This window comes from Cucurbita moschata, unplaced genomic scaffold (assembly GCF_002738365.1).
Source record: "Cucurbita moschata cultivar Rifu unplaced genomic scaffold, Cmos_1.0 Cmo_Scf00060, whole genome shotgun sequence".
NCBI lineage: Eukaryota > Viridiplantae > Streptophyta > Magnoliopsida > Cucurbitales > Cucurbitaceae > Cucurbita > Cucurbita moschata.
The window spans coordinates 450,438-461,233 of record NW_019268576.1 but is presented as its reverse complement, the minus strand read 5'-3'; the positions used below and the strand labels follow the sequence as shown (position 1 = coordinate 461,233).

The window sequence follows — 10,796 nt, the reverse complement described above, 5'->3', positions numbered from 1 at the left end:
ACATTACGTCGACAAGAAGGCCCAAATTACGGTCGTGACTGCTTTGGGCCTATAAACAATGGGCCATCTGAACAGAGCCGAAATTGAGTTAGAATACATTTGAATGGAGGCCGAAATACGGCCCAATAATCCGTGATTTTGAGCCTTGAAAATCTCTCTCTCCCACCTGGCACAGAATGCTGGTGGGGAAAATCACGAAGCATTCGACCCCAGAACCGGCGCGAAAGCTTAACGGCGAAAACTTCGTAGTGAAGGTAATTTCGCCGGCAATCTGTGGAGAAACCTGCCCAATTTGTCTCCGAGAATTGGAGGATCGTATCGCCGCCGTGCTTACAACGTGTATCCACGCCTATTGCGTAGGGTGTATTCGCAAATGGAGCAATTTGAAGCGAACCTGCCCTCTCTGTAACGCTCAATTCGATTCATGGTTCTCCAAAATCAAGCTCTCATCGCGAAGCTTCCGGAAAGAAAGATTGCCAAACTTGAATTGTGCCGACAATCTCAAGATTGGAATCGGATCATCCCGGACCGACGCTCGCAGGTGTGTGAGTATGTGTGTTTCTGTAACTCTGATATGTCTGTATGGCTGCTAATTTTGTTTTCAAATTGATCACTTCTGCTTGAATTGAACATATAAGCTAATACGGAGAACTGAGTGCTGTAGTTAGTTTTAATCGAGGACTGATTTGATCATTAAACTTGGAATTGTATTTTTTCCCCTCACTTTTATTTAGGATTCTTCAGAGCACAAGGAATGAATTGAGCAGAGATAGACGGTCGGAGAGACCACTGACATGGCGGCGTTCATTTGGCCGGCGAGGGCCGGAATCTGTACCTACTGATGTTATTGCCTGGCGAAAACTTCAATGGCGAGCAAGGTAACTTCTGGGTTTAGAGCTTGAATGTTGTTGCTAATATTCCGTTGGGTTATGATCTGACACAGCATATACGACCGACGTATACAAGCTGTCCCATCTTCGGTCAGATCATGTTTAGTAATGGTATGCATTTTAATCCTTAACTACGAGTTATCTGATGATTTTATATGAAGTCTGGTTGCTGGTAGGATTTGATAAACTGATTCTTTCCTCTTTTAACTTTAAGTTTATTACCTCACATACAGCTCATGGGGCTAATCCCTTGCTTCAAAATTGAATTGGGGCACTTTTTTTCAACCAAATACATTGCCGAACTTTCTCTTTAGTTTTTCGTGTTAGTGAGAATTCGAAACTCTAGCCTTTTCAGTTGAGATATAAAATCTTAACCACTTGAGTTATACTCAACTTGTCGATTATGTAAATAATTAATAATTTTCTCTCTTCGGTTGCGTACAACGAAGGTGCAAATTCGGCATTGTGTACAAGTGCAATTCTGTCAGTTTAGTTCTTATTCTGTGTGCGTGAATGCGTGTTGTGCAGAACTTAACAGGAAGTCATGGAGTCAAAGAAGCAATACTAGAGAGGATTAAACCATGGATACAAAGAGAGTTGGAGGCCATCCTTTCGCCTTTGCGTCCGTTCCTGTATGAAAAAACTGATTTGTTTTGGCATGAATTAAGGTACTTTACTCACTGTTCAATATTTCAAGTTCTCGTGTTTTTTCTCTGATGCATCTAAATTTTGAAATGAATGTAAGATTTCTTGAGTATTGAGTTCTGGAAGCCCACTCACAGAAGTAGGATTTATTGAGAGTGTTGTTCACTGCTAGATTCGTAACAATACCATATACCAGAGAATTAGCGACCAGGAATTACAAGACCATTGTATCTTCCCTTAAACTGAAACCCAGTTGATTTGAAGTAAATTTTCCGTATTGCTCTCAATCTTTTTTGGTGCTCTTATCCCATTTGTTCCAAATGCCTCTAGCTCGAATGCAATAATATAACTAATCCCATCTCCTTTCAAGCAACGCCCGAGACTATCCTTGGATATTAATACCCGAGAATTTCCGACCAGGAATTGCATGACCATTGTCTCTGTCAGCTAAACCCAGATGATTTCAAGTAAATTTTCCATATTACTCAATTTTTTTTGGTTCCCTTGTCCCATTTGTACTGAATTCCTCTAGCTCGGATGCAATAATATAACTAATCCCCATCTCCTTTCAAGCAATGTCCCAGACTATCCTTGGCTATTGACTTACTGTATTAACTTGCTCGGAGCAACCCTCTTATATATGGAGTAAGAAAATGCAGGAATGGATTTTGATAGAATTCAGAGAAATGAAATGACTTACCAAACAAGAAAATACAGAAGAATGTCGAGTATTTTGAGAATCTTGGACCCCTCCCTCTTGGGTGTACTCGAGCACAAACAACTAAATTATATCTCGCCTTCATCCCCTCCTACTAGCGAAATTTATGATGGCCACCTATCTAAGAAATTAAAATATCACGAGTTCCTTTACAACATAATCACGACTGATTCACTCATAAAGCTCCCGCGAGTAGTGTTTGTTTCTTTATCACAATACAAGACTGCATCTTTTATGCTCATCATTTTTCTACTGCCATTTTTATTTAGAAAGTTTTCCTCTCAGATGTTTTGCAGGAAGTTCATTACGCATGGAAGAGTATGATTCTGTGGTTGAATATAGAACCATGGATTAATTGTAGCGAAGAATCTGTTTGAAGAGGTATGTTATACTCATGACTCTCTCCTGTGGGTAGCTGGTTATATTTGAAATGAATTGACATAATACGAAGAAAATGTAATAGCAAGGGACGAGAATCGTGGCATGGATGCAATTTCATATTCTTACATTATCCTGGATGAAAGAACTAAGATATCTTCTGCTGCCGAAGATTTTAAACACGATCTGCAGTTCGGGTGTGTTAGTTTGGTGCATCGTTTCCCACAAGTCGCTTACATTGTTTTCTCAATGATTTCCATTCGACCTGCAAATCATTCAGGAGAAGACTGTTTGAGGATACATTTTAGTACTGATCTTCTCTCTGGTTGTGGGATGATCTCCCCAACAACGAATGGACTGGAGTCGTTGCTCGATCGGGGTCGTTTTTCTAGTCTGATCTGGAAGAAAGACACTTGGAAACTGAGATTATGTAGCCTGCACGCCACCACATAAGGCTCTGAAGATAGTATTATTATTCATACGTTGTATTTCTTTTGCACCCAAATCGTCTCGTTAAATAGTGTATGTAATTGACTCGTTGCTGATTGAGCCTTCCCCGTCCTTGCCTCACCCCATGGACAGCTCCGAGGGTAATGGACTTGATGCTTGATTACTTTCTATTAGTACTTCCATTGCTTTGTGGCTCATGTATTTATTCGAACATTTAGAGCATTAATAAGTTGGTATTGTGTAATTTGAAATGGAGGAAGTTCAGGTGTAGAGGAGAACGAGTTAAAAGAGAGTTTTTCTTTTTTCTTTTTTTTTTTTCTTTTTTTTTTTATTCTAAAATTTTTAAATTTTAAATTTCCCGATTTTTTTTATTTCTTTTATAAGTTCAACAATTTCGAGATATGATATCAAATCATCTACTTTTAAAATGTGATCATGTATTGAATTTATATAAGTAAATTATAACAAAATAAAAATGGGGTATAAGAAATTTCGCAAAAATCAGCATTTCATGAAAGATAAAAAGCTAATTTGAAATTTTGATAAACCCTAGTCCAATCCACTCTTTTCCTTAAGCCGAGTCCGGGCGAGATCATCGCATTGTTCTTCAAAATTCGGCTTCAATGTCTAATTTCCTTTGCAAAACCCTACTTCAGGTTCGGCATCTCACCACGATTTCGCCATATCCTAAGCTCCGCTGTGTTCAATCACTCCACTTCAACTACAGCACTGTCGCTTCCGATTCACATTCTTTTACGGTTTCGTATCTCATAAACTCATGCTCGTTGTCTCCTGAATCTGCTTCATCTGCTTCAAAGCTCGTTAGCTTCACTTCTCCTGAAAAACCAGATTTGGTGATCTCTTTCTTCAAGAATCACGGCTTTTCTAATGCTCATATCTCGTTGATTATCGGGAAATACCCTCGGATGCTGCTATCTAATCCGAATGGAACTCTTTTGCCTAAGCTTGAGTTTCTTTACACCAGAGGTGCTTCGAGTTCCGAAGTCGCGACGATTATTTCCAGGGCTCCGAACATCTTGACGAGAAGCGTTGATGAACATCTGGTTCCTGCTTTTGATCTTTTGAAAGGTTATCTTGGATCTAATGAGCGAACTATCGCATCAATCAAACGCTTTCCGAGTGTCATTGGGGATATTCGGCAAAAATATTTGAGCGGATCTGTTACAATGTTGCTCGACGCCGGCGTGCCTGAGGCGCTTGTTATGTATTTTCTTTTTTACCAGCCGAGAATGTTCACTATGGCTCTAGACAGGTTTAGGGAGATTTTGGAAGATGTGAAGAAAATGGGGTTTGATCCATCGAAATCTAGCTTTGTTCAAGCTGTTCATGCCATGCGAGGAATGAGCAAATCGACATGGGTACGGAAGCTTGGTATTTTCAAGAGGTGGGGTTTATCTGAAGAACAGATTCTTGCTGCATTTAGGAGCCATCCATGGTGTATGACATTATCAGAGGAAAAAATTATGTTGGCAATGGATTTCTTTGTCAACAAATTAGGCTGGGAAACTGCAGCGATTGTCAGGAGTCCTTTGCTGCTTTCATTTAGCTTAAAAAAGAGAACAATTCCAAGAGCTTCAGTACTGCTGTTTCTGTTTCAGAAAGGTTTGACTAAGAAAAAAACCATGTTGGTAAAACCATATATGTACACTGAAACTCAGTTCTTGCAGAAGTTTGTTCATCCTCATCTGAAAGAGGCTCCTCAGCTATCGAAGCTGTATCGTGAAAATGTGGATGGTGGGATAATCGATTATGAAATTTGAGGCTTTCACTTTATACTGTGAGTTCCAAGTTCAGCTTTCTTTTATTGCACTAATTTTGCTAAGTTAAACTGCATGAAATGCAATGCCTGAATATCTTGACTGATAGTTTACTCTGTTTCATTACAAGTTTTTTGCTGTGAAAGACTGATGCTTGATTGCTCTGCCGTGATTTATAAGAGTCGTTGGTTTGCTGAAGAATTGGCAGAAATGTCAATTGTTGGTTACCCAACAGCTATAGAATCCCAGACCTCATAGTAAACTTAGGGGTATTTAGAAAGACCGGATTGTGTAATAGCCCAAGCCTACCGTTAGCAGATATTGTCTGTTTTGAGATTCACGATTTTAAAACGCGTTTACTAGGGAGAAGTTTCCATACTCTCATAAGGAATGTTTTGTTCCCCTTCCCAACTAACGTAGGATCTCACATTGTTATTTTGCAAGGTTATTGGAGATTTGAGAAAGCGAAGAGTCATTTGCCTGTAAATTTAGCTATAAAACGTAGATGTTGTTCTGGTAGTGTAAAATGTGGATGTTCTGGTAGTGTAACTGCTGGTAGTATTCTGCCGTTGACTTCTGGTGGAAAATTGGCAGTGATGCAACTTTTGAAGGCCCCATCCATCAAAATTCTGTCAATTTCCTTTGTGAGAGGGTGAGACTCTGATGGGAAAGGATCTCTGTTTGAAAATGGTTTGAGTTTAAGCAATTATTGAATGTATCTGATTTAGGGTTTTGGGCACTTTTCACCCCCAACAAACAATAAAACCGGTACCGTAGGTAGATATTGTATACTTTGGCCCGTTATATATCGTCGTTAGCCTCATAATTTTAAAACTTGTCGAGGATTCCGTGCCGATAAGAAGTGTTTCATTCCCTTCTAACCAACGTTGGATCTGGTGGATTATTATGTTCTACAACCAATCCAGTATTATTGTGTTCTACAAATGTTTGTAGGTATCGACATGCATGAGCATTTTAGCTCACCGCTTTGAGCCTATAAATCTCGGGTCTTAGAAGAGAGGCCCAACTTACGTCTACAAGAAGGCCCAAAAATCTGATCCCAACGGTCGTGACTGCTTTGGGCCTAACAACAATGGGCCTTCTGGACATAGCCGATATTAAGTTAGAAAAGAGGCCCAAGGAGAAGGCCCAACAAGCAGTTATAAGCACCGCTTTGGGCTCAACCTCGAGAAGGACAAAAAAACTGGTCCAACAAATGTGACCGATTTGGACCTGTAAATCTCGGGCCATAGAAAAGAGGCCGAAGTTAGAAAAGAGGCCCAAATACGTCGTCAAAAAGGCCCAAAAATCTGGTCCAACGGTCTTGACTGCTTTGGGCCTATAAACTATGGGCCTTCTGAACAGACTCGAATTTAAGTTAGAATAGGCCCAACAAGCAGTTATAGCCTCAACTTTGGGCTCAACCCCGAAGACCCAAAAAACTGGTCAAACGATTGTGACGGATTTGGGCCTAGAACTCTAGGGCCTTAGAAAAAAGGCCCAAATTACGTCGACAAGAAGGCCCAAAAATCTGGTCCAACGGTCGTGACTGCTTTGGCCCTATAAACCTTGGGCCTTCTGAACGAGCCGATATTTAGAAAAGAGGCCCAAGGAGTAGGCCCAAATAGCGGCTATGGCCACCGATTTGGGCTCAATCCCGAGAAGGCCCAAAATCTGGTCCAACGATTGCGACCGATTTGGGCCTATAAATATCGGGCCTTATAAAAGGCCCAAAGTTAGGAAAGAGGCCCAAATTACGTCTACAAGAAGGCCCAAAAATCTGATCCAACAGTTACGTCTGCTTTAGGCCTAAAAAACATTGGGCCTTGTGAACAGAGCCGATATTAACTATTAAGTTAGAAAAGAGACCTAAGGAGTAGGCCTAATAAGCATTTATAGTCACCGCTTTGAGCTTAACCCCGAAAAGACTCAAAAATCTGGTCGAACGATTGTGACCTCTTTGGGCCTATAAATCTTGGGCCTTAGAAAAGATGGGCGAAGTTGCAAAGAGGCCCAAATTTGTCGACAAGAAGGCCCAAAAATCTGATCCAAGGTTCGTGACTGATTTGGGCCTATAAACCTTGGGCCTTCTAAACAGCGTATATTTAGAAAAAGGCCCAACAAGCATCAAGTCACCGCTTTGGGCTCAACCCCTATAAGGCCCAAAAAACTTGTCCAACGATGGTGACCACTTTGGGCCTATAAATCACGATGGTGACCACTATACGTTTTGGGCCCATAGGCCCTAATCGGTTCAGGGAAAGGGTTTGGGCTGGGCTGAAAAAACCTTTGAATGGAGGCCGAAATACGGCCCAATAATCCGTGATAGCTTTGAGCCTTGAAAGTCTGTCTCTCCCTCCTGGCACAGTATGCTTGAGGGGAAAATCATGAAGCATTCGGCTGGAGAACCGGCGCGAAAGCTTAACGGCGAAAACTTCGTAGTGAAGGTAATTTCGCCGGCAATCTGCGGAGAAACCTGCCCAATTTGTCTCCGAGAATTGGAGGATCGTACCGCCGCCGTGCTTACAACGTGTGTGAATGTTTGCTGAATCACCACACCTCAATGGGGGTGAGAGTTCTCTTATTTATAATTATTTTCAGAATACAGAAATATGGTAAATTACAAATATTATGGAAATAGTAATAAAAGGAAAGAATAATAAATGAATGCAATATATTTGCCTTTAATAAGAGGGCAAATATGGTAACCCGTAATGTAAGGCAAATATCTAGATATTTGCCTTATAGTGACGGTCAACTATCCTTAACAACGTGTATCCACGCCTATTGCGTAGGGTGTATTCGCAAATGGAGCAATTTGAAGCGAACCTGCCCTCTCTGTAACGCTCAATTCGATTCATGGTTCTCCAAAATCAAGCTCTCATCGCGAAGCTTCCGGAAAGAAAGATTGCCAAACTTGAATTGTGCCGACAATCTCAAGATTGGAATCGGATCATCCCGGACCGACGCTCGCAGGTGTGTGTGTATGTGTGTTTCTGTAGCTCTGATATGTCTGTATGGCAGCTAATTTTGTTTTCAAATTGATCACTTCTGCTTGAATTGAACATATAAGCTAATACGGAGAACTGAGTGCTGTAGTTAGTTTTAATCGAGGACTGATTTGATCATTAAACTTGGAATTGTATTTGTTCCCCTCACTTTTATTTAGGATTCTTCAGAGCACAAGGAATGAATTGAGCAGAGATAGACGGTCGGAGAGACCACTGACATGGCGGCGTTCATTTGGCCGGCGAGGGCCGGAATCTGTACCTACTGATGTTATTGCCTGGCGAAAACTTCAATGGCGAGCAAGGTAACTTCAATGGCGAGCAAGGTAACTTCTGGGTTTAGAGCTTGAATGTTGTTGCTAATATTCCGTTGGGTTATGATCTGACACAGCATATACGACCGACGTATACAAGCTATCCCATCTTCGGTCAGATCGTGTTTAGTAATGGTATGCATTTTAATCCTTAACTACGAGTTATCTGATGATTTTACATGAAGTCTGGTTGCTGGTAGGAGTTGCTAAACTGATTCTTTCCTCTTTTAACTTGAAGTTTATTACCTCACATACAGCTCATGGGGCTAATCCCTTGCTTCGAAATTGAATTGGGGCACTTTTTTTCAACCAAATACATTGCCCGAACTTTCTCTTTAGTTTTTCGTGTTAGTGAGAATTCGAAACTCTAGCCTTTTCAGTTGAGATATAAAATCTTAACCACTTGAGTTATACTCAACTTGTCGATTATGTAAATAATTAATAATTTTCTCTCTTCGGTTGCGTACAACGAAGGTGCAAATTCGTCATTGGGTACAAGTGCAATTCTGTCAGTTTCGTTCTTATTCTGTGTGCGCGACTGCGTGTTGTGCAGAACTTAACAGGAAGTCATGGAGTCAAAGAAGCAATACTAGAAAGGATTAAACCATGGATACAAAGAGAGTTGGAGGCCATCCTTGGAGACCCAGATCCAACTATAATTGTTCATCTGGTTACCTCACTATTTGTGGCAAGACTTGAAGCTCCTTCCTCACAGCTTAATGCTGAAAATGACTTCCTTTCGCCTTTGCGGCCGTTCCTCTATGAAAAAACTGATTTGTTTTGGCATGAATTAAGGTACTTTACTCACTGTTCAATATTTCAAATTCTCGTGTTTTTTCCCTGATGCATCTAAATTTTGAAATGAATTTAAGATTTCTGAGTATTGATTTCTGTTAGCACAATCATAGAAGTAGGATGTATTGAGGGTGTTGTTCACTGCTAGATTCAGTAACAATACCATACACCAGAGAATTGGCGACCAGGAATTACAAGACCATTGTATCTTCCCCTGAGTTGAAACCCAGATTTGAAGTAAATTTTCCATATTACTCTCAGTACCTTTTGGTGCTCTTGTCCCATTTGTTCACAATGCCTCTAGCTCGAATGCAATAATATAACTAATACCATCTCCTTTCAAGCAACGCCCGAGACTATCCTTGGATATTAATACCCGAGAATTTGCGACCAGGAATTGCATGACCATTGTATCTGCCAGCTGAAACCCAGATGAGTTCGAGTAAATTTTCCATATTACTCAATATTTTTTGGTTCCCTTGTCCCATTTGTTCCAAATCCCTCTAGCTCGAATGCAAAAATATAACTAATCCTCATCTCCTTTCAAGCAATGTCCCAGACTATCCTTGGCTATTGACTTACTGTATTAACTTGCTCGGAGCAACCCTCTTATATATGGAGTAAGAAAATGCAGGAATGGATTTTGATAGAATTCAGAGAAATGAAATGACTTACCAAACAAGAAAATACAGAAGAATGTCGAGTATTTTGAGAATCTCGGACACCTCCCTCTTGAGTGTACTTGAGCACAAACAACTAAATTATATCTCGCCTTCATCCCCTCCTACTAGCGAAATTTATGATGGCCACCTGCCTAAGAAATTAAAATATCACGAGTTCCTTTACAACATAATCACGACTGGTTCACTCATAAAGCTCCCGCGAGTAGTGTTTGTTTCTTTATCACAATACAAGACTGCATCTTTTATGCTCATCATTTTTCTACTGCCATTTTTATTTAGAAAGTTTTCCTCTCAGATGTTTTGCAGGAAGTTCATTACGCATGGAAGAGTATGATTCTGTGGTTGAATATAGAACCATGGATTAATTGTAGCGAAGAATCTGTTTGAAGAGGTATGTTATACTCATCTCTCCTGTGGGTAGCTGGTTATATTTGAAATGAATTGACATTAATAGGAAGAAAATGTAATAGTAAGGGACGAGAATCGTGGCATGGATGCAATTTCATATTCTTACATTATCCTGGATGAAAGAACTAAGATTTCTTCTGCTGCCGAAGATTTCAAACACGATCTGCAGTTCGGGTGTGTTAGTTTGGTGCATCTTTTCCCACACATCGCTAATTGATTTCTCAATGATTTCCATTCGACCTGCAAATCATTCGGGAAAAGACTGTTTGAGGATACATTTTAGTACTGATCTTCTCTCTGGTTGTGGGATGATCTCCCCAACAACGAATGGATTGGAGTCGTTGCTCGATCGGGGTCGTCGTTTTTCTAGCCTGACCTGGAAGAAAGACACTTGGAAACAAAGATTATGTAGCCTGCACGCCACCACATAAGGCTCTGAAGATAGTATTATTATTCATACGTTGTATTTCTTTTGCACCCAAATCGTCTCGTTAAATGGTGTATGTAATTGACTCGTTGCTGATTGAGCCTTCCCCGTCCTTGCCTCACCCCATGGACAGCTCCGAGGGTAATGGACTTGATGCTTGATTACTTTCTATTAGTACTTCCATTGCTTTGTGGCTCATGTATTTATTCGAACATTTAGAGCATTAATAAGTTGGTATTGTGTAATTTGAAATGGAGGAAGTTCAGGTGTAGAGGAGAACGAGTTAAAAGAGAGTTTTTCTT

At 40.5% G+C, this 10,796-nt stretch overlaps 2 protein-coding genes across 4 annotated transcripts in view; both read left to right on the top strand.

Annotated features, from left to right (window-relative positions):
- Window positions 1-173: 173 nt before the first annotated feature.
- LOC111436818 (E3 ubiquitin-protein ligase Topors) lies at window positions 174-10,708 on the top strand. 3 transcript variants are annotated; one of them, XM_023074579.1, is made up of 6 exons: window positions 174-541; window positions 735-878; window positions 944-1,001; window positions 8,735-8,976; window positions 9,955-10,050; window positions 10,134-10,708. In XM_023074579.1, exons 1-5 carry the CDS (start codon window positions 177-179, stop codon window positions 10,022-10,024), a joined length of 879 nt encoding a protein of 292 aa, XP_022930347.1. In that variant the 5' UTR covers window positions 174-176; the 3' UTR covers window positions 10,025-10,050; window positions 10,134-10,708. The 3 variants fall into 3 exon arrangements, with proteins under 3 accessions (XP_022930347.1, XP_022930345.1, XP_022930348.1); XM_023074577.1 differs by having other exon boundaries at window positions 10,130-10,708; XM_023074580.1 differs by lacking the exons at window positions 8,735-8,976; window positions 9,955-10,050; window positions 10,134-10,708 and adding exons at window positions 1,419-1,558; window positions 2,539-2,634; window positions 2,717-3,294.
- The window catches only part of LOC111436816 (transcription termination factor MTERF6, chloroplastic/mitochondrial-like), a 12,582-nt gene continuing 5,399 nt past the window's right edge, over window positions 3,614-10,796 (top strand). Inside the window, exons 1-2 of the mRNA XM_023074575.1 lie at window positions 3,614-4,879; window positions 5,304-5,333. Coding sequence (XP_022930343.1) covers window positions 3,705-4,862 — 1,158 coding nt within the window. The 5' untranslated portion in view covers window positions 3,614-3,704 and the 3' untranslated portion in view covers window positions 4,863-4,879; window positions 5,304-5,333. The remainder of the gene's footprint in view (window positions 4,880-5,303; window positions 5,334-10,796) is intronic.

Coding starts and splice junctions, on each gene's coding strand:
- LOC111436818 (XM_023074579.1), top strand. CDS start 177: ATGCTGGTGGGGAAAATCACGAAGCATTCGACCCCAGAACCGGCGCGA. Junction 879..943: donor AAACTTCAATGGCGAGCAAG/GTAACTTCTGGG, acceptor GATCTGACACAG/CATATACGACCGACGTATAC. Junction 1,002..8,734: donor TCAGATCATGTTTAGTAATG/GTATGCATTTTA, acceptor CGTGTTGTGCAG/AACTTAACAGGAAGTCATGG.